The sequence below is a fragment of the Manacus candei genome, unplaced genomic scaffold (genome assembly GCF_025592945.1).
Source record: "Manacus candei isolate 608988 ecotype Guabito, Panama unplaced genomic scaffold, ASM2559294v1 h1tg000008l, whole genome shotgun sequence".
Lineage (NCBI taxonomy): Eukaryota > Metazoa > Chordata > Aves > Passeriformes > Pipridae > Manacus > Manacus candei.
Genome location: NW_026138056.1, coordinates 10,230,437 through 10,254,584, shown reverse-complemented (window position 1 = coordinate 10,254,584; position 24,148 = coordinate 10,230,437). Strand labels below are relative to the sequence as shown.

At 39.4% G+C, this 24,148-nt stretch overlaps 1 protein-coding gene across 6 annotated transcripts in view; it reads right to left on the bottom strand.

Moving 5' to 3' along the window:
* GREB1L (GREB1 like retinoic acid receptor coactivator) overlaps window positions 1–24,148 on the bottom strand; it is a 137,351-nt gene that overhangs the window by 31,629 nt on the left and 81,574 nt on the right. For 4 of the 6 annotated variants that reach the window (XM_051774617.1, XM_051774626.1, XM_051774633.1 and 1 more), the window contains exons 5-14: window positions 23,195–23,371; window positions 18,975–19,151; window positions 16,954–17,076; window positions 13,694–13,828; window positions 11,703–11,840; window positions 11,247–11,366; window positions 9,002–9,139; window positions 7,057–7,242; window positions 997–1,323; window positions 55–183 (exon numbers count right to left, since the gene is read on the bottom strand). In XM_051774617.1, coding sequence (XP_051630577.1) covers window positions 55–183; window positions 997–1,323; window positions 7,057–7,242; window positions 9,002–9,139; window positions 11,247–11,366; window positions 11,703–11,840; window positions 13,694–13,828; window positions 16,954–17,076; window positions 18,975–19,151; window positions 23,195–23,371 — 1,650 coding nt within the window. The remainder of the gene's footprint in view (window positions 1–54; window positions 184–996; window positions 1,324–7,056; window positions 7,243–9,001; window positions 9,140–11,246; window positions 11,367–11,702; window positions 11,841–13,693; window positions 13,829–16,953; window positions 17,077–18,974; window positions 19,152–23,194; window positions 23,372–24,148) is intronic. The other 2 variants (XM_051774646.1, XM_051774652.1) reach the window with 1 other exon arrangement.

Below are 24,148 nucleotides of genomic sequence, written 5' to 3'. Positions count from 1 at the left end.
ACCCTAATGACATGACTGTCTTGGCTAGAACTTCTGTTTCTTAGAACCACTCACCTAAAGATGTATTTTTGAAATGTGATGCCAGGAAACTAACTTTCCCTGTGATGAGCTCATAACTGATCTCTTTTAAAAATTCACTGGTGGTAAGCATGCTTTCTGCAAGTGCCCGAGATTGATATTGACCTGGAGAAGAAGGGGAAAAAAGTGAGAGTAAACCTTAATATAGTGTACTGTCAGTACAACCTTTTCATCCTAGAAATGTGGGCCACTCTGATCTTCAGTCATGGATCTCTGCTGCCTTTACCCAGAAGACTGGGAGAGTAGTCTCAAGTCTACTTCACTAGTGACTGATGAATTAGTTGCTATAACTTTAGCGCGCTCTTTGCAAACTGTTGCCCATCATTTTGTATGCTTGTGTGACAAATGATATGATTCAGGGTAAATATGAAAAAGCAATTATCCCTAGTGTGGGGGGAAAAAAGTTAAAAAAGTAAAAAATTGGCATTATTGATTCATCTGCCTACAAAGGAAAGATGACTAGACAAAATTCACTTCCGTGAAGACACATTCATGCACGCACAAACATCAGAGCCAGTCACCAATGCAGAATTTAAAATCAAGGTGATAGAAAGGATAAAATGCATGTTCTGTTTTACAGCAGTCTGCAGAAGACTCTGCCACGTACAATATCACAGCTGTTCCACAAAACAAAGACAAACCAACTATTTTGTCACTGGGTCACTTCAAGGTATTTTCTAACGTAATCACACAAACAAAGTCTCAGGCCATTCAAAGAGCAGCGATGAGTAGCATAAATATATTTTTCTAGATCCTCACGGACATCAGTACTCCAGGTTTTGATGGAGAAACAATAAACTGTGACATTGCAGTGTAACAACACAAAGGAGAACAAAAAGAACAAAAGGGATTTAAAAACTGGATCAATAAATTGAGAAAATTAATTTGGCATCGCAAGCAATCTGCAAATATACTCACCTAGAACTACTACACAGAACTCATTTCCTCTTATCTTTGATGCACAAATGGCAACTACATAATCTGGTAGCTTTTGCTGATGTTTCATTTCATTGAGAGACCTCAAGGTCTCCGAGATGCCCTCTGCCAGGGAATTCTGGGTAACAACCACATGCACGAGGTCCCGAGACACGCTAGCGATTAACCTGGCAAGCCAAGGGAGTTGACCTGGTGACACAGAGATACACTGTGCGCTCATTTGCAAGGATCGCTCTCTCAGAGTGAACTCCTGCATAGCTTTCAACATGATCTGCTCAAATTCTTCCCTCAGGGGTATCTGGTCAGGACCTACATTGAAAACAAACAAACAGAAGAACGGTATCTCATATCAAAATGTTATTGAACCAGGAATAATCACAGGTCTGTCTTGATCTGAAAAGCTCCTTCAACCACATTTTTTATATTTTAAAAAAACACTCACTACTCAATGGATATCTAACCCCATAGTTTATTCTTGGTTTTTCATTTTAGAAGCCACTCTCTCCCACCATCGCCTTTTTTTTTTTTTTTTAATTAACAGTGAAGTATTCCATCTTACTCCTAGCTTTCCTGCATTCAGAAAGTGGTGGGATGAACAAGGGAGTGGGAAAATATGTGCCTTTTGCCTGGAACAGAAGGATTAATCCTGCAGCCATATGTTTTTACAGCAGAAAACACAAATGCTTATACTTGTAGGCTAATCACAACCGTGCAGCAGGACAAAGCCTGTCAAGTGGTCTTTGCTTTGGTTTTTCTCATCATGCATACTAATCAGCTAAGCATGGTTGCAAATAAACATGTTTAACCTCTTCTTTAGCTAAAGTGAATTCATTTAGCAAATCTTCAAACATCAACATAAAGAAGAATATGCAACTTTAGATCTTTACATTCCCCAGACTTTGTAAACTATATTGTGAACTTGAATTGGAAAACAGAAATACAAGATTTCCGATTTTAGCATCAGTCCTCCAACTCAATTTCAATTAAAATTTTGCTCAGTAAAATTTGTCTCATTGTAAAAGATACTCAGGAACAGATAAAAACATTCATGAACACAGAGTAAAAAGTAACTATAGCTTAAATTGCTAAGATCTCATATCAGTGCGAAAGGAGGCAACTTCACACTTCAGCAGCTTGTTTTTCTATGACAAAATGGGGCAGGGGGGTCTTAAATACCAGAGATATGTGAAATGCTGGTTTAGGTTTTATGTTTTCTTTCAAGGCAGGAAACAGAAAGGTTGTGTGAGAAGCAGGCTGTGGGTAAATAACAGAATTTGTAAAAACTGCTGCCCGTTGTCATTTTGCCTTTTTGAGAAGTAACATATGGAAAGTGTCACCATCCGATTATCATAGGACAACTATAGACTTGTAAATGCAAGGTTGTTTTCATTTTTGATGCAAACTGAAAAATTCTGAAGAGTCCAATTTAACACAGCATGGGCATAATTCTCTCTTTAGAGTTCTCTTTTTAGGAAATATATTTTCTTTTCCCTTCTAAGAAAACATGCATTCTAGGTCTTTGAAGATATTAAAATAGAAAAAATTAGACGTTTATTGGCAGAGAAAAATGTTCCTCTGCAGAAATGAAGTTTATCTGCATCTCAACCCATGAAAATGTGAGGGGAAATAAAGAGAAATAAAAGCAAGCTTGTGTTGATTGAGGGAGGCTATGTAAGAGACAGGCTTTTAGACACAAGGGTCCAAGAATATTAAATGAATCCAAGAACATTAAAATAATTGTATGAATGATAAGACAGATTCTCTGTATGGGAACACACAGAATTTCCCTCAGATTATTTATATGAGAAAAACTTAAAAACAGCTAGCTATCAGAAAGACACTGATAAGGAAATATTGTGAAATTAGTGAAGTGTTTAATACCACACTTGGGTCATGGCAGTCTTTCTCTACAACTATCCAGAAAAATAACGCAACTAATATCAGATAAGATGGAAGACAAAATGATAGATATTGATATTGATTGTGAACAGTTTCTTAAAAAAATATATGTCAAGGTTAAAAAACATATCTGTCAAAGTTAAAAAGGAACATGGAAGCTTCTCTATAGAAATGAGTACACAAATGATAATCTTGACCTCAAAAAACAAAACTGCAAAGTAAACAATACCATAAAATATTAATATCTGAGTTACATCCAGTTGGTGTCCTATCACAAGTGGTGTTCTCCAGGGCTCAGTGTTTGGGCCAGTCTGTTTAATTGATGGTCTGGACAAGCAGATCAAGTGAGACTAGCTCAATGTGTCAGTGCATAGTGCTAAAAATGCCAAGTTAGCAGTGAATGCCAATGGGCCATTCCCTTAAGAGTTAGACTCAGTGATCCTTGTAGGACCCTTCCAACTCAGAATATTCGTGATTCTGTGTGAGTGCACCATTAGGCAATTTGTGGGTGACACCAAGTTGCGTGGGAGTGTTGATCCGCTACAGGATAGGAAAGCTCTGCAGAGGAATCTGGACAGGCTGGATCAATGGGCTAAGGCCAACTTGTACGAGGTTCAACAAACTAAAGCGCCGAGTCCTGCCCTTGGGTCACAACAACCCCATGCAGCACTACAGCCTTGGGAAGAGTGGCTGGAAAGCTGCCCAGCAGAAAAGGACCAGGGGGTGCTGGTCAACAGCAGCTGAACATGAGCCAGCAGTGTTCCAAGGTGGCCAAGAAGGCCAATGACATCCTGGTTTGGATCAGAAATAGTGTGGCCAGCAGGACTAGCGTAGCGATTGTCCCCTTTTAATCAGCACTGGTGAGGCTGCACCTCAAATCCTGTGTTCAGTTTTGGGCCCTTCACTACAAGAAAGACACTGAGCTGATGAGGTGGGTTCAGAAAAGGGCAACGTAGCTGGTGAAAGGTCTGGAGCACAAGTCTTATGAGGAGCAGCTGAGGGAGCTGAGGTTTTTGTAGGCTAGAGAAAAGGAGGCTCTCTACAACTACCTGAAAGGAGGCTGTAGCCAGGTGGGGGTTGGTCTCTTTTTCCAGATAACAAGTGACAGGACGGATGGAGAAGGCATCAAGTTGTGCCAGGGGAGGTTTATGTTGGATATTAGGAAAAATTTTTTCACTGAAAGAGTGGTCAGGCATGGGAACAGGCTGCCCAGGGAAGTGGTTGAGTCACCATCCCTGGAGGTGTTTAGAAGGCATGTGGATGTGGCACTTGGGGCCATGGTTTAGTGGAGAATTTGGCAGTGCTGGGTTAACAGTCAGACTCACTGACCTTAAAGTTTTTTCAGCCTAAGTTATTCTGTGCTGCTATGATTCTGTGCTATGATTCTGTACAGTTTAAGTCAACATATTGAAGCATCATCCATTTCTGGATGACACACATTTCTGCGTAGACAAACTTCACAGTTCACTACTCCTCCAACCATCTCAGACCAGGAGAATTCCTGGAATAAGCTCTTGCTTTGAGTGTCTGACCATCCCTTCCACTGAAAGTAGAGACTTGTTCTTGCTTTGAGTCTGGGCATACATTTAGATATTAAAACTACAAAAAACCTCTGAGTGTCACAACATACAACATGTACAGTCAAAGTGATTCAAATGTGCCACAACAAGAGAAGAGGGAGAATGATTTTGTAATTCTACACAGGTGGTATAACTGAAGGTCCAGAAACTTCCTGAAAAACCAAAACACAGACCTTAGCACTGCATAGACTGTGTTTGTAGAAATGGTGGTGCAATAGTAAAAAGCTGATGATTACAGATGATAAAATGTAACCCAAACTGCAAATATGGACATTTTGATGATAAAAAAAAACCTTTGAGAATACTTCACCATGAATGCTGCCAAAGATAACAAATGTGAAATCCAAATAAGTCCAGAAGGCAGACTAAGAAAACCACTAATTTTAAACACATCTCTTTATCTTTTATTGCTTATTCCTTTATCACAGTCAGTGGAATTTATTTATAGAAATGGTATGGCTTGCAATCACAGCTTTAACTGTGTATAGTCTTCATAAAAGGTCTAAAGCATCAGAAATGCATTTATTTTGTTTGCTTTGATTTGTAATATCATGAGTTGCTCAGCTGATTTCTGAAAACACAACAGCATCATCCTACAATAATGTCACAATTTTACATGAAAAATGAAAGGAATTCTCAGCTATGTCTTTTTTTTCAAAAAAGGAGCATTTTCACAAATAGTATTATTATGATCTACGATCACAGTCATCTGCAAACATATTTCGTAGAAGTAGTAAGATCTGAAAAAATTAGGCAAGACTGACTATCATCCTTTTGCCTGCTTTTTTATCTTTGCTTTTAGCTTACTCTTTCGCAATATACTCTGGAAAAAAACCCAAATATTTTAGTCCTATTTTCTCAAGAAAAAAAAGAGGCTCACATGAATAAATGTTAATTTACGTGTGTATTGCTCTCTTCTTCTCATCAAAAACTTTTGAAGCTGGCTGCCCTCCAATCATCTTTAATCTGCTTTGATGTAATAAAATGGGACAAAGGCTACAGTTCAGTACAGCTGTCACAGCTCCAACAGTTTTAAGTTTACAGCAATATTCAAACCAGCAACATGTTTTCATCCCCATGCTCTGCAGAATGTTTTTACTTTTCTCCTTGTTAGGTCCTTTCATCTTACAGTGCTGGCACCCATTTCCACATTAGGTCAAATGAAAAACTATTCAGCTTTGCACAGTTAAGAACAAAAGCCAAACTAAACACCTGCTAATAAGGGAACTGCTTTATGCTGAAGGCATAGTGCTCACTAGACACAGCTCAGCTTCAGAAGCTTTGCATGAAGCCTGCTCTAGTTTGCAGCAAGTATAGACTTGCTGCATCCATCTAAGGTTAGACTTGCTCATGGAATGTGGTTCACTGACTCATAAGTTTCAAGAAATAGTTTGTTTTTAATTGGACATGCTATATCAGTTTGGTACATGCTCCTCTGAAGGAAATTTGCAAGCTGCCTGTATCAATCCAGAACTGTGTGAAGCAGCTGGTTTAAACATGCAGGCCCTACAAACAGAGATTGAAACCTCAAATTAGAGATTTAGGCCCACCGAGAGAAGAGCAACAGAAAAACATTCAGTGTGTAAAAAATAAACCCTCTGTCAGTTCTAACATGGCATCCACTGGACTATTGAGACAGAGAATGATAAATAAAACTACCATGTCGCTTAGAGAGTATTACAACACAGAACGTGGCTTCCTTCCTGTCTGTTACAGTACTGCAGTAAGGCATAAAAACTCATGGGTGAAACTTGCACAGAGCACATTTGTTCCCCAAATCGTAAGGTTATGACCAGTTGTGCTGCTTTTGAAACATCTGCATATTTCACACCATTAGCTATTACAGATGCAGCATGCTCTTCACAAAAGTCATTTCACAGTCCTCCATGGTAAGTAGCATCTTTTTAAATACAAAAGTTAAGACTGAGACTGCCATGGAAGTTTCCCAACACTATCTTGCATTATTAACTCCTAAAACCTTACTGTTACCACTGCTCTTTTTACTTTAAGGTAGAGGAAAATGTCTGGGCCTGCAATAAGAGAAAGAAAATGTGGTTTGCTGGTTTGCTCTCAAACTTGCAAAGAGTCCATTTCAAAAACATTTACAAGAATGAGATATTCACTGAGTCACTTGCTTTAGTCTGAATAACAAATGTGGTTTTCATGTAAACAGTGCTGTCACCAAAACAATGACAACGATCACACATCTGCCAGCATTTGTCACAAAACTGAATAAAACAGACCGAGTGTCCTTAGAAGGGGCTGTGATAACTGATGGTTTGATACCCTAAGCAAATGAGTTATCTGCATTGCAAATCCATTTCACAAAGGTGACCTGGTCAATCCCCATATGGAGAGCAGAAGCGGTATCAGCCTTTAAATTCACTTTGCTTCTTCGATCTGAGGAATAAAGTAGCAAAGTCACACACGCTAGATGGAGCCACTTAACCTCTTCCAGCCACAAAAGTAGCCAGAAAATTGGCCCTGAAGGGGACAGAAAGACGGTATGGAGAATAAACGGATTATTACAAATAAAACCAAGTGCTTATGACAAATTGCTTACCTAGCTGGACAAGATATTGAATAGTTAGGAGTATCATATTCTCCACACTTAGAAGCTGACTGCTGGACAAACCCAAGAGATCCAAATCCTTGTTTTCCAGTTGTGGAATCTTGTAGCAATTCACCAGCAAGGGACTTACAACAATATCACCAACATTCCCATAGAAATAAGGTAAAGTGCCATAACCTATGAAAAAAAGAAACAAAAAAGCCCCCAGAAATTCACGAAATTTGCCACTGTATGAAATCTTGCACAATGTTGCATTTCCAAACTTTTCCTTAATGTTGTCTGGTAAAACATATTGCATCAATAGCTGTTCTTGGCATTATAATTGCTTATAAAATAAATGAGATAGGCTAGGGATTCTTCGCTGTCTTTTACAACAAGTGATCACATAGATTGCAAGAACTAACACTGACTGCATGCCAGCAAGATAATAATTATTGTTATCTGAATACAGATGAGAATATTATCTGTTTGGGTCTTATTCTGACCTTTAAATACAGATTCTCCATAATATAGTGCTCAAAGAAGAAAAATCAATGAAAGCAAAAGTATATTGATCTTAACATTATAAAAGCAGCATAAGTCACATTAGCATTGATTCAGCCACTGTGGTATTGCTGTGATTGATTTCACTTTTTTGCCATCTTTCCATTCTGTTTTCATAAACAGGTTAAACAAACATCAACAACTAAACATGCTATTCTGTAAGGTAGAGCACATGGGCACAGGTTAACTCATCTTTTCCTTCAAAATGTTTTTCATTTTAAAAAAAAATTTCCACGGAGATTTTGCCAAATCCATCCATTTGGGTACATCTGGTTCTGTACTATTTATAGGACACTGTTTTTCAGGGCCACTAACATTTAGCCTAACTGAGGACTTACTGGCAGCTCTCCAAGAGCCTAAGGGCTGCATTCAATTTGCACTTAGGCTGATGGCTGCAGGCACCCTCATCTTTAATAAGGAAATGTTTCTCTGAAAACCATTAAAGCACCATGCTAGAGCTTTAAAATTGGCTTCCAGAAAACAACACTAAGCAAAACAAACCAGAAGTGTAACCCCATCCTTGACAAATTTACTAGTGTAGATGGCCCCGTTAATTCTCCAGGAATTGTATTAGAATTATCTGTGCAAGTGAGGACTTGGAGAACTTCTCCATTTCTTCAGGAATGCTAAATTTTTCCATGGACTGTATTGATAAGCATGTTCTGTTAACACTGAAGCTACTTTATACAACCATCTGTACTATACTGGACCGAGAAGAAATTTAGAGTAAAAAAAAAAAAATCACTCATCAAAATTTTTTTACATAGTATACCCATATAGTTAAGGTTGAAAGGAATACTGGCATTACAAATCATACTTTTAAAGTAAAAACAACATCTTTCTAAGGGTTAAAAGTGTACTTTATACAGCTAAAGGATTTTAAAAGCCTGAAGCCTGATCTGTTATCTCAATTGCTTACAAGAAGTATGGACTATAAATGACAAAAATCTAGTATGATTTATTTCTGTTTAGTCAGTCCAAATCAATTTTCTGGTTCTCACGTAAAATCCTGGGACTTCAAGATCTGGACTATAAATGCTGCAGGAAATATTTACTTGGTTTATAAGTTGTTTATACCAGAAAGTTATTTTCATTACTTGGAAATATTTCTATTCTTGAATTTGACAAAAATTTTATTTGTATAAAACCTTGATTTGGCCAGTGGTTCTGCACAGATTTGACCTAGTTGTGACCTGTTTGCAAATCAGGTCTCCAGAAATCACCTGACTCTCAGTTTTAAATGTTGAGTAACCAAAGAAAACTATCTGCAACAAACTGACTTTGTATTGTACTGAATGCCAGAACCAACAAAAAGGAATTTAAAACCCCTCTTTCTCCTAAGGAGTATGTATTAGCACAAAATGCAGCATCTCATCCACAGCATAAGACTTACCTATCAGAATCACTGGTCTAACTCCTGAGTTATTCAGCAGGTTTTCAGGAACTATTACAGTCTCCCCTGCTGGGATGGGTTGAGGCTGTAAAATTCCAGTTAACATGGATTGAGGAACTGGGACTGACAAAAGAGGCTCTATAAAATAAAGAAAAGAGAAACTTCCATTACTAAAAGGCTCATACTGTGATTTGGCCGTATGAACAAATAAGAAAAAAATTACCACAAATCACTAACTGTAATAAAATTCAAATGGTCTCTGCATTTCCTGCTATAGTTTTAAGCAATTTAAATTAAGAGCCTATATCCTCCTGTATCCCCATTCCTAAAATAAAACTTTTTCTGACCACTGTATTGTTGGTGAGAATGAGAGAGGAAAACACAGGTTTGAATATGCATCTTTAAACAAAGCCAAGTACTAAACCAAAAGGGCACCTCTAAGATGTAGGTCACCCCCCAATACTGCCTCTCAACACAGGGGAAGAAACTGTTCCGAATTCTGACCAGGAATACATGTAGATAAGGAAAGTAAAAACAAAATCTCAAAGCTGTCCTTAGATAGTTGCTACAAGAATAAAAATCAGGCTTTACTCACAAAAGAGCATGAGCAGCTTTCCTAAGTAAAAAGAAACAAAGTGCAAGAATTTCATAATCTTTAATCAGGTTTCAAAGTAAGGTCTGCTTCACAAGTTTCTCAGGCTTCATTTGGTGGTTTTTTCAAACAACACCATCAACAGAAAAGCATCAAAGGCAGAATGACTGAATGCATATGTTTTACCAGGGGAACTTGTTTATCCAACAGAAAAAAACCACTACTAAAAACTCATGGAAAATGGAGTACACAACAGAGGTAGAAGGTTAGTGGAGACAAACTCAAGACAAACTCAAGACAAAGGGGGAGATTGCCTTATATCATGTATTTGCAGCAGGTTTCTGAAGCTAGAAACTGATAAAAGCTGTTATTTGAGGTGTTCGGGTAGACAGGGTTACACTACCATGTAATCCTTCTTCCTATGATGAATATCTCTGAAAACAATTCCAAAATATCTCAAAACCAAGCTCTACAAAGCAGAGTTAAAATACATTGTGCATATTGGCTCTTCTACTTCCTTGGATATTTATTCTCTCACTCTATAGAGGTAAGAATAAGTAACTTTTTAATCCCTTTTACAAAGTGTGCTGAATCTCACAACTGGAGAAGAGGAGGCTCAGGGGAGACCTCCTCACTCTCTACAACTCCCTGAAAGGAGATTGTAGCCAGGTGGGGGTTGGTCTCTTTTCCCAGGCAACTATCAGCAAGACAAGAGGGCATGGTCTCAAGTTGTGCCAGGGGAGGTTTAGGTTAGATATTAGAAAGAATTTCTTTACAGAGAGGGTAATCAGACATTGCAATGGGCTGCCCAGGGAAGTAGTGGATTCTCCGTCCCTGGAGATTTTTAAAAAGAGACTGGATGTGGCACTTAGTGCCATGGTCTAGTAACCACGGTGGTAGTGGATCAAGGGTTGGACTTGATGATCTCAGAGGTCCCTTCCAACCCAGCTAATTCTATGATTCTATGATTCTATGAACTGAAAAGTATTCAAATAATGAACAGTTTTATTAACAATTATGTATAAAGAGGTACCGACATGGATATTGGTGAGTACCTGTAATTAATTCTATTTCATGTCATGATGTTATATACCCCTCCTACAGCTTTTCCATGCACAACAAACATTTGGGTTCACTTTGTGCTTTTAAATGAAGATGACCTAGTGGACATCAGCGTCCTTCGTTAGGCCAAAATTATATAAAGCTGTTTTTCCTGTGCAGAAACAGAGTGTACGGTTTCTGTAGCATGCCACACCAGACTGAGACATAACATCCAAGGTGAAGGCTAATGAAAATCCTTGAAATATATTCATATATCCATACACCTGCACAGTTTTAGAACAACTGAATTACAGCTGGGGAACTTTGGATTTCTTTTTAGCCTTGGATTTTAACAATATTATTTGCATCTTCCTTTCCTCTCTCTCCCCCAATAGTTTTACTTTCCCTGTGTCCCATCTTAGATTACAACAACAAGGACCAGGCAACATGTGTGCTTTTCTGGGGCATCTGAAAATCTCTCCATGGTGCCCTTAACTACTTCAACAAGTTCAGTTATGTTTGCTGTACAACGCTTGAAACACAGCAGAGTGTTACTTGTCTGGCTGAGAACACATTTTAACAAATGACATCTGAGTATTATTCAAGTTTTACCTGTTCTCGTTGAAGGTCGAATTGTAGGAACAGGTACTGCTAAACCAGGAGGTGGGACTGGGGACCCAGGAGACCATCCCCGGTGACGTTTCTTTGGTGGTCCAGTACTGGACATTGATGCTGGAAGGAGAGCAGAAATTTAAACTAAACCCCATCCTCCCAAATGACCAAATTCCAGTCCACATTTCCATTTCACATTGGTGTTGAGTTGGAGTCACATCACAGACCACCAGAGGTTCATACCTAGATTTACACAAAGCCAGACTATGATGTGAAAATTATCGTTACCTGTGTTAAAAATTCCAGCATTATCATTAATGGTCATGCCAAAAAGCAAATGGATCTGTAAAGACTGAATGGTAGGAACAGCTATGATGGGAAGAACAACAAAATCACAAATTTCAGGCTCAACATCCAATGCAGCTTAGAATAAAAGAACAGAGAGGTTTTCTTTACCTTGGTCTCCAGCTGCACAGCCAGGACTTGGAGATGTCGAGTGAGGCATTGGCCGGGAGACTGTAGAACTCAATACGTTATTTCTTCCTCCATTAGCGTTTCCATTAGCAACATCAGTGGCACGCAGTGAAAGAGGAGCTGAGTATAATAAAATACAGAGAGTGCATGGCTTGAGACACTCTTGAAAACAAACAAAATAATACAGCCACATGCAGACACAAAAGAACGGGGCACGATGCACGACTGAAAGAAACATACTCCAGGGAAAGCATGAAGCGCACTTGGCAGAGAAACATTTGGGGGCAGGCTGAAAAGTCCTAGCCCTGAAACGGGGCGTGCAGATTTCTCGGTGAGGAGGATAGGTGGGGAAAATAAAAAATCCAAAACAAATCCCACCAAAATTAAATAGGACATTACACGCACAAAAAATTATCGAGAAGTTCATGATACATTTCTTTTAGACACTGAAAATTTCAAAAAATACATATCACGAATTCAGTTTGTAAAGATTTTTAAGCCACTTTGGTGTACCTTTTTTCCCCAGTCATCCACACGGAGTGTGTTACACAACAGGGCTCTCATCTGATGCTTTAGCAAAGGACAGTGTGCAGGGAAGACAGGGCAGTTTGCCATAAAGTATACATGGTCTGAGCATTGCTGAGGCAAACCACGCTTAATTTTGCTACCTCTGCCTAAGATGATCCTCCAGTCCCAGCAAGGACTGGCAAGACCCTCTACATCCAGGCCTTGAAATGAAACTGTAACATCAAAGGATTACAAGAAGCTACCTTCTCTCATCTGAGCTCCTTCTCACTCTTTTTCAGAACCTACTTTTTGCAGAAGAAAAAAAATGGAATAAACTGCATAGAGCAGACATGGACCCCTTTGCTGTTATCTGCCAGTTCCACAAGGATTTAGCTACCAAGAGCATATTCCAGGAGCAACATCAGGAGACGATGTAGCAGCTTGCTGATGTCAGCTGCAACAGGAAGTGTTATTTGGCTTAAAACAACACCACGTGGAACTCTCCAGCTGCAAACATCCAAATAAATTTGGGCACAAGATTCTCAGGTTGCCAATTACAAAACATGAATAACCTCACTTGCCTGTTGTAGCTCCCATTTGTACTCTGAGTCAACAATTCAGTATGGACAGATATGGGGGACATGGGTCAGTCACAGAAGTGGTTGAAATGGTGGGAAGAAATTTCAGCGCAAAATAAATTCACTTACATAGATATGGAGGGGGAAAGGGTATTTTACACAAAGAATGACTCATTAGATACAACATAATATTATGCACCATAACAGTGTATGTTGTATTAAATAGCAGATGTAATACATCATGTATAAAATGTAATGCTCATGTGCATATATAAACCAAATAAATTGATATATATTCTTATTCAAGCATACTGCCCTGTAATAAATATGACGATTTTTTCTTTCATTGCTTAAAGGGCTAACCAGTGAAAGTAAAAAACAATCAGAATATTACAACAGTGTCAGCGAGGGATTTAGTTGCCACAGCTGAATGTTCTAATTCATTAAACACAAAATACAGAAATAAGTAATTAAAACAGCAGAGATATTAAAGCTCCTCTAAATGAGATTAAATTCCACTAAATGTATGTTGGAGAACTACAGTTGTTAGAAATGCAGAACTACACACAGCTCTCAATTACTAAGGCAAGAATCAGTGTGATATCAAGAGGTAAAATTTATGCTCTCTTACATGTCTTAGGAAGCGCAAAGAGGGATATCACATGCACCCTTACCAGAATGCCAAATCTGAAAGCCTAGGTGTGGCCCCAGTGTGGGGACAGTAATAACTGCAAAAATGTCTGTGCCAAAGACTGCAAGACATGAGAGTTCTGCGGGATGCTAGTGAATGTTTTCCTTTCTCTTTTCCACCAAAAAGATGACACTCTCCTTTCTTGACTGTTAAGCTGATCATTCCCTTGTCTTTCTCTGTGGAAAGCAAAGCCATACCTGCAGTAAATGTCTTTCCTACAAGCTGAACTGACAGAGCTAGAGGTTTCACAATGTTCTTGTTTCGGGATTGGTCTTGCGTTCCACTTAAGTTAACAGCAGAAGATGATTTTGCTGGACTGAATACTGAAGAATCTGAGAATAGAAGTTGTTCGATTAATTATGAAAAACTATATACACATATATATAACATTTATTATATACACATGAGCAGTCATATGCATTTATCTAAACTCGTCTCTGCACGTAATGCAAACAACTTTTTTACACTCCTAAGAAATTACTATGCATTGCTATCTTTTAGGAGTTGTAACAAACATTTAACTGGGTGTTTATATAGAATCTTATAATCTACTGAACCCATGATTGATCTCTTCCACAATATTTTTCATTAATTTTGCTCCTCAAAATAACCTTGTGGGATAGGCAAGTAAACACATTTATCCCATGTTTCACATGAGAAAGCTAAGACAAAGAGCTTATGTAACTTGCCACCAGCAAGCATAGAGAAAAAGCACTGGAATAAGTTGCCCTAAAGAGGTTATGGAATCTCCATTACCTCATATTTTAAAGAACAAGCTACTGCATCTGTCAGACATAGCTGAGCTTGACATGGGGCAGAAAAAACCAGATCCAAAACCACAGCCTCCTTAAAGCACTACTGTCTATAAAGCTATGAAAAGTGTATGCCCATTTATAAATCTGGCTAAAAATGAAGGGTATTTGAGCCCAAACACTTTGCATGAATTAACAAATGACAACTCCATAGAGCACTTTACCAAGGCTAAAAATTATAAACCTTATTTTATAGAAGGATAAACTGAAGAACAAACAAATTTTAATACTTGTCCAGTGTAAACCCATAAATCAGAACTGATTCCAAACCTCTCAGCATGCAGGCCACTACTTTAACATTAAGCATTTCATATTCACAATTTACTTCAAGAAAATTTTGACATTCAGATGCTGATGCACTGACAAATCCAAATTTTTATAACTGGAGCTAAAGAATATTAACTCAGCATCTGTCCAGAAAGTAGTTTGCAACAAGTAGGCAACATAGGCTAAGTTCACCTACAAAATCCTAGTAAAACAGCCAGCTAAAGAAAACAGAAGACAAAGGCCAACTTGATCTGCCAAATACATTCAACCTCAGGCCATACACCATTTGGGGAAGGAGGGTGGAGAGGAAGGTCTGCTTTGCCAGGCAGAGTAACTGAGATGAGGAACAAACACAGAAGCCTCTGCTGCTGCTCCACCATCAGAAAATCTTGTCCATGTTCACAGGAAATATGCTGAGTGGCTAACAAAATAGACCACCAGGGCAGGAGCTTTGGAGGAAAACACTGGTCTGTCATTAAATAAGAGGTAGCAAATATGTAGTGTTAAAGTCATGTTTTTTTTTCCTATCTCTGGTTCTAATATGTTTTCTTGAAATTTTATCTATGAGTGCAGATGTGGCTGGTATATGTTTAAACACCACACCGGTACCTAAACAGGACTTGTAGTCCTACCAGTTATTAAAATTCTTCATCTTTCTGTTGTAAAACCTTGTTTCTAGTTGCTTGACACCCTTTTAACACCTGAATTGAAGTTTTCCCTCTCACGTGTCTGCCTAAAACTGAATTTTTGTTACTGTGTGCCCATAACTGTCTACCTACAGGTATCTTCTAGAACTGGTCGTTTACAAGGGCAGAAACCAGAAATATTTACACCATTTTTAAGGAAGAAAGGGGTATGAGTCGACAATGAACTGAAAACTATGTCAGAAAACAACCTGCTAATAAAAAGTGCTGTTTTAAAACAACCAAGAAGCAAACTCAAGTACAAAGAGCTATGCAGAGCCTAGCAGTGAAAAAGTCAGACCTCCTCCATCATAGGTGACACATGTCAGAATTCATGCCACTGAAAAAAAGGTGCTCTTCCCCCTTCTTCCAGACACAGGGGATTCATGTTTATGTAATGTAGCATTATCTTCACTAGAAGATAACAGTAGAAGGAGATGAAAAGATTGTGACAAGCATGACCTAAGAGTACAAACAGTGACACACAGAAACACCAAGCAGACTGAAAATCACAGGGAGTGATAAGGAGAAAGCAGTATATAAAAGGTGTATCTATTAACTTGGCAGGTACAATAGATGACAAAGTTGTGCAAATATTAGATTACTTGTAGTTTCAAATAAATAGGTTCTCATGCCAGGATCTGGAAGCCAAGGCATCATGCAATGAAATGCAGATGTGTTTAAACAACACTCTCATTTAATTTTAATCAAAGTCTAAAGCATATAGCTTCCTAAACAGAGACACCTGGGGAAAGGGCCTCTGAACATACTAATCAGTGATTAAAATTTCATAAGAATGTTCAGCTTTTGTTTGTTATTCCTTTTAACATACTTTCTAAGTGGAAAAACTATTTTAACTATATTATTTTATATCTGCATTTCATACTCCTCTAGAGAAATAAATGTTCTGGGACATACATATCAATTAACAGGAAGTTTTTTCCTGTTTTTAATTTTTCAAGAAATAGTACAGACAGACACAAAAACATACAAGAGCATAGATGAAGCTGCAATAAAGCAATGAGGAAAAAAAAAGCTCAAAGAAAAGCACCTTGGCTATTCACAATAAATAAATATATACACAAAATTAAGATGCTGCTTCTTTGTCAATGTCTGTTTGATTTTATAGTTTCTCCTTGTTTAAGTATATGATGAAGAGCTTTCCAGAATAGTTGTGAGACACGATAGCTCATATAACACAAAACCACTGTATGCGTACGGGGAAATTGCTGTCGTAAGTACACTTTTGTGTGTAATAAAATTTAATAAAGAAATAAGCAAGTAAATAAACTAAAATCTGCTCCCCTAGCCCCAAAAGGAGATTATTTTCCTTCTCAAGATAAATAGCCTAGACTACATACTAAGTAAACACCTCCTTATAAACGTGTAATTCAAGTTTTTTTAGGAGCCACAAAAAAATTAATGAAAGAAACACAGGGAGGCACAGAATCAAATAAATTAATCAAAATATCATCTGATACTTTTAAACCAACAGTTGTTATGAGGACTAAGCTAACCTTCAGCCTCACCTGGTCTTAATCTTTCCCAAAGCAAATTTTGAAAGGCATCGCCCCCACTGTAATCTACACATGGCTTGAGGTAAATACCCAGTTGTTTACAGCATCCCTGAACCACCAATATCTGAGGTAACTTACCACCCCCAATGGTTATCTTTACAGCACTTTCAGCTCCTACCTGTCTGAGTGAACCCTGATTTGTATCCATTAGCTGATCCACCCTCTGGGGTCGTGGACGGTGACACCGAAGAATTTGGTTTAGCAGAGAGGCTAGCAGCAGATGATTGCCTGCTTCTACATTCTGCAAATGAAGCAGCTACAGTACATATTAACAAGGCCTGCCTTCCAGTTCTAGCAAAGTTCAGCAACGCGGTGGCAAAAGGTGACAAAATGTTAGAAGCGTACACACAGCACGTACAACAAACAGCGGCAAATGGCAGCATTCAATGAAAACAGGGATCTTGCAGTTTAGTCAACTTTGTCTTCTAATTAAGAAAACTTCCCTGGGGGCCACTCAGAGGGCCAAACAAATACAGACCAGATGCTTCAAAATGGCAAGAGCCCTCATTTCGCAGCTTCCAAGAGATTTGAAAGGTATTGGAGATGTCCCAGGAAACACTCAGCGACTTCTGTGGCACAACCTGTATACAAACTGTCATATGTTGCCCTTTAAAAGGAGAAATTGTGCTGAAACCCAGATTCCTAGTAGGTCTCCACAAACCTTCAGGGAGATCTCAGTGCTGTGAGTGTCTGTCTGTATGAAAACTGATCTGGAGGAGGAGAAAGTCACCTTGAAAATCACACATTAATCCATTTTTAAAGCTGAGACCTAATCAGGTTTTGTTTGAAGAGAAGGGGGTGTTTAAAAGGATTTCTCTTCTTCTAATTAGACCTATAATGGAAGTAACAGGTAAAAGGTTACCAGATGGGTGATAGCAATATGTGGATAGAACCTATCAAAATAATGCCCATGAGGCTGATTCTTGGTTGATTTTCCAGACTTTCATGGGACCCCAGAACAGTTGGGATTAGCATATGACCAAAAGTGAAAACAGTATCTGCTTCTCCCACATATGCATTACTCCTGACTGCACTTACCAGGACACATATGAAATCCAACTGCAAAAGTAAAATAAGGTTTTATTTTTCTGTATTTGGAACTTCGCTACCAAATTAAATATTTATGTCATTTTTGTGAAAAATGCGGTTGAAAAACCACATCCATTCTAAAGCAATAGTAAATTATACTTGTAACAGAGAAAAGAAGCTGAAGGCAGGCTCGCTTTGAACCACTAACTGATCCAAACTATAATCACTCATACAGCTTGGTGATAACCATCTCTTTCTGGTGTCATGCTGCTATTCACATGAGGATGTGACTCTTCAGATATCTGTCAATCCTCCTGTGGAGCTTCTCCTCTCCTCACATCAACCTTTTTGGAACAACAGGGAACAGATCAAACTCTGTCTTTTACTGAGTGAGACCACAGCTGAGAAAGTCAGGAGTCTGCATACAAACCAGCTTAGCAGACAAGTAGGTAAACCATTCTCTCCTTGAGTCTTTTCATGGCTCTCGCTCCAAATACCTACATCCTCCAACAAGAGACCCCATGGCTACCTTGCCTTGGGGTCACAAATGCAATCTCTTTAGCACGTGACAATATTGCACAGGCTGCTCTGGTAGAGGGTAAGCCCAAGTGTAAAACACTGTAAATGGCAGGAGCATGCAAGTCTTTTCTTTCCCTGAGATCAGTGACCTGAACTTTCTTAATCTTATGGCATGCTACTTATCCTCAGGCATTAGACAGATTGAATTGCACCTGCTAAGATGAATATCAGTGGAAAACCAATGTTGCAGCTCTGGCTGTGAGTCACCTTGCTTCAGGCACATAAAAGAATCATCTGATTGAATAACCTTATTTATTCTACAAAGATGACTACATAGCCTAAGACAGGCAAATGTAGGGCTCCCATTGAAAGTATAGGAGATGGAAGAAGAACTTTTACAATTGCATGGCTACTATTAAGACTTAAATAAACCTCTTTGGCAAAATCCAGACTTCAGTGAAAACAGGGAGAATTTTTCCTTCAGCAGTTAGTTTTGAATGCATACATTTTCAGCAGCAACTTTCAATTTTTCATTCAACATCCCACCAATAATATAAAAAAAACCCCTAACTGAATGGGTGCCTTTATTACCTTTCCAGCAAATAAGGGGTCCCTTTGACAGTACGCCTTGGGAGCTTCTTACTAGGTAGTACTTTAAGTGCTTCTGCTTCTTTGGTTGAGTAGTCAACTTCAGGTTGATATGGTTGGAAAATTCCGTGAAGTACCGAAATCCTCTTTCTCCACAGCCTATACAATTCCCGGAAAATCCTGGGAGAGTGAAGCAGAAGATTACATACAGATTAAATGTCTTGTACTATCTGCTAGGGATAAGGCCATTTAACCTACCTGCACATCTAGTTCAAAGTGACTGGAGGCCTTCAGTCAGACAGCTGCTGTAGACACCCTGCACAGCACATGTGTGTCAGGAAGAGGCCAAAGAGAGCCAGATTTTAGTCTTAGTTTTTCTGAAACTCCTCCATCTTTCTGGGGCATACTAACTTATGACAGAATCCTACCACAAATTTTCCACTCCACACAGTGCAGAGAAGAATAATTACTTGGCAGGGGGAGAGCTATGATGCCAGGCTAGGAAATTTTCACGAGGATAAAAAAATAGACATTTTTTCTACATAAAAAAACAATGGGTTCCAAACTGCATGCATGTGTCTCAAAACAGTGGCTAATCCATAGCAGTAACTTCATGTGACTGAAATCAACCTCTAATAAATTTTCTCCTTACACAAAGCATTTTCCAAGTAAGTTGGACCTTACATTTTATAAAAGTCTTAAAAGCAATCATTTGATATCAAGATTTTCATGGCTAAAGTTAGGAGTGCTTCAGAATAGTTTTAAAAACATATGACCTCCCATGAAAGTAACAAATTTAGCAACAAAGGCAGAAGACGGCTTTTCTGCTGTATTTCCAAGATGGTTTCACAGAAAGGGATGCAATTTTGAGTTACGGTCTGGAGGATAAAATCCAGACTAAGCATTCTAAGCATCATTGTTTTCCAGTGCCATTCACAGCTATGTTAATGGGAATGTTGCATATAGAGGGCACCAGTCTAAAATTTCATAGAACAAAGCACAGAGCATATTCTGAAATGAGTCTGCCTTAAAACCTTTGTTGTTTGAATCAGCCCTCTATTACCTAATGTTTAACAATTAAACTCCTCTGGCTTACTTGCCATTCTACTCATCTCTGAATTTCTTTCAACCCTTAATGAAGAAATATTCTCTGTGAAACATCAATAATGATTTATAATAGTGCTAGCAGATTAGATTCCCTCATGAAAATGCTTTAGTTTTGTTTGTTTGGGGTTCTTCTCCATTTACGAATCAGTTCAAGATCTGTAACAGAATCAGTTTTTTATCCTCGCTACTATCATTATTTCCATAGGGCCAAGCACCTTGGAGAACACTGGTTCCTACACTCACCTGTTAGCCACACGCATTGTTTTATGAAAAAGATATTCAGTGTTTTTGACAAAATGCATTTTCCATAAAACTCTCATTAATTAGGCAATTGTTTTTTGCCTTACTAGGCTTCATTATCATCTTGGATGAGGGTGCCAAGAAGCAGATTTCTTCATCCAGTTTCTCCTTGGACTGAATCATTCTTTCCCTTCTCCCTTGTAACCCACAGGAGCTACTACTGCATCTCCATACTTGTTAGAAATAGTTATCAGGGTCTCACAGAGCTACTGAGTCAGTTCTTTGCTCACAGGTACCAGTTACAAAAGCCTAGAGGCATTTAAATACATAACATCAGCAATGCCAGAGGTGTAAGTCACTAGGCTCATTATCAAATTATACCAGAGATGGTAGGTGGATAAAAAGCTGGGGCATGGGGAAGGTAGCAACAAAGAAAGTAGTACCGCATTTAACCAGACTAAACACCATCTACCAGACTATCAGGTAGTTCTTATTGATCAACTCCCGACACTTCCCCTACTCATGAGAGAAGCTCCTCTGAATCCTGGAAGTATACACCAGAGTACCCCATGATCCCGTATGGAGTATCCTTATGGAGCAGATTATCCTAAGTGCAATCACACAGCACCTCTAGGATGGAAAAGGGATCAGACCCAGCCAGCACAGATTTAGGAAAAGCAGGTCCTGTCTGACCAACCTGATCTCCTTTTATGACCAGGTGACCCGCCTGATGCTTGAGGGGAAGGCTGTGGATGTGGTCTATCTGGACTTCAGCAAAGCCTTTGACACCATCTCCCATAGCATACTCCTGGAAAAGCTGGTAGCCCATGGCTTGGACAGGGGCACTCTGTGATGAGTTAGGAACTGGCTGGAGGGCCGGGCCCAGAGAGTGGTGGTGAATGGGGCTGCATCCAGTTGGCAGCCGGTCACTAGTGGTGTCCCCCAGGGATCAGTGTTGGGCCCAGTTCTGTTTAATACCTTTTTTGATGATCCAGATGAGGGGATTGAGTCTACTATCAGCAAATTTGCAGATGACACCAAGTTGGGGGACTGTCAATCAGCTGGAAGGCAGGAGGGCTTTGCAGAGGGACCTGGACAGGCTGGAGAGTTGGGCTGATTCCAACGGGATGAGGTTCAACAAGGCCAAGTGCTGGGTCCTGCACTTTGGCCACAACAACCCCATGCAGCGCTACAGGCTGGGCACAGAGTGGCTGGAGAGCAGCCAGACAGAGGGACCTGGGAGTTTGGATTGACAGGAAGCTGAACATGAGCCACCAATGTGCCCAGGTGGCCAAGAAGGCCAATGGCATCCTGGCCTGGATCAGGTACAGTGTGGCCAACAGGTCCAGGGAAGTGACTCTCCTCCTGTACTCAGCACTGGTGAGGCCACACTTGGAGTACTGGGTCCAGTTCTGGGCCCTCAGTTCAGGAAGGATATTGAGGTGCTGGAACAGGTCCAGAGAAGAGCAACAAGGCTGGTGAAGGGACTCGAGCACAAGTCCTATGAGGAGAGGCTGAGTGAGCTGGGGCTGTTCAGCCTGGAAAAGAGGAGGCTCAGGGGAGACCTCCTCACTCTCTACAACTACCTGAAAGGAGGTTGCAGCCAGGTGGGGGTTGGTCTTTCTCCCAGACAGCTCTCAGTAAGACAAGAGGGCATGGTCTTAAACTGTGCCAGGGGAGGTTTAGGTTAGATATTAGAAAGAATTTCTTTACAGAGAAGGTAATCAGACATTGGAATAGGCTGCCCAGGGAAATGGTGGATTCTCCATCCCTGGAGGTTTTTAAGATAAGACTGGATGTGGCACTTAGTGACACGGTCTAGTAACCACGGTGGTAGTGGATCAAGTGTTGGACTTGATGATCTCAGAGGTCCCTTCCAAACCAGCTGATTCTATGATTCTATAATTCAACATCCCCAGCCGTACCCAGTGAGGGGACATCACATTACAGCTTCTATCTAACTCAGGCCTGTGGGATTTCTGCCATAAGTCCAAGGGTTACAGTGTGTAGTAGCATAGTAAATAGATTTAAGGGAGAAATAACACTAAAGTAACAAAACCAAGGTGTTTTCTATAGCTACGCAAAGAATTGCTGCCCTGGACCAGATTTTGAGCAGTGTAGTTAAATCAGAGTATTTATCTTTTGCTGTATTTTCTTTCCTGTTGAAAGGTCTTTCTGAATATATTCTAGGTAGCACAATGACTGGAGGGGGAAATGAGAGAGTAAATTCAAAACAGGTTAAAGGAGCCAAAATACATTAAATCACTTTTACTAGCCTGTTCAGATGTGTACCAGCTGTGACCCAGCAAGAAATCTAGGTGCACATATGCCTGTCTTCAATCACCAAGAAGCATTCTTGTATTAAAATTTTAAAGCTCATAAATGTAACCGATCACGACATAATTGGTGGGGTTTTTTTCCTTATGTATTGGATGTTGAGAAGCAAATTACTCTCAAAGGTCCTACTAAGAACAATGTTCCCAGTGGAGCCAAGGGCAGAATTCATCCCTTAATCCACAAACAAATTGATAGTTCATCTTCAATACTTGCATGAGCATATTTCTTCTAAAAGGAAAAAGCTGTAAGCTTCAGTAGAGATAGAGTATATGGATAGTTCACATTTAGAATGCCAGGGTTGCAATTGACTTCTGCCCACAAAGAAATCATTGAGATATCAATTGTGGTTAATTGTGGAATTAGGGACTTGTTTTAAAATGGGTTTTTAAGGCGGGTTCATCTACAGATTTAATTTAATGATATCGCTCCTCTCCTCAACTATTTCTAATAGAAGGTTATTAGCTGAAATTACTTTGGATAATTTTGAACTGACTTTTTTCTCTGAATTATTACAGTACAAAGAAAAAAAAATCTCTTACCTAAAAGTGCATTTTTTCCATGATCATCTGGCAAAAACCGCTTGTCAACAGCGCAGACTAGAATGTGCTCAGGAAGGTTGGGAGATTTGGCTCCTACTAACAGGAAGCCTGCTGGGATATCGATTTGCTCCATGCATAGAGATACTAACCGTAAATCCTTGCCCGCTTGACAAAAACCTATAAAACAAAGCAAAACAAATGATAACTCTTCAAAAGATTTCACTTTCTTCTTTTTATCAGTTAAAAAAGCAAATGGGACTTCACAAATGGATGCTGTAACTGGGAATTTTAATATACCCTTTTCAAGGGAAATAGAGGAAATTCAGATAACATCTCATCAGATCTACTAGCTCAGGGTTTCAGAGACAATAGATAAAATTATTTTAAAGAGATCCTGAACATATACAAGCAGAGAAGATATTTAAGTGTCCAAACACTAGTTTACAGCCTTTTCAAGAGAAACAATGCTGTCTTTCTTGCTTGTAACAGGCTGGCATCAATAAATAAACACCAGTAAGTAATACAAAGGAATGATAAAAATTTATGAAATTCCAGCAAATAAAAGATGAATTCACTGGTTTTAGAGATGTACACCATGTTTTTTTCTAAGTCTTCAACTAAGTCTCCTGAAGTCTCAGTGGACTGCATGACTTCCAAGTCTCCAGTTAGGTTTTTCCCCACCCAAATACACATATGAACATGAAATAGGGACGTGAGGTTGGCCCTTGTGCTTCTAGTCAATGTAGAGCTAAAGCCAGCAGCAGACACGGGCAAGACTGGGGACCTGAGCAAGCATCTGCTGTTCTACATCCTGCAATGAACAGGTAGCAGGCTGGGTCACACAAAAAACATAGCAAGGCAGCCCAGAGCACTGTTCAGCACCCCAGTGGGGCCCCTGGGAGCTCAGGACTCAGAGTGAGCTGGGTAGGTTGAATGGGACAACTTAGTGCAATT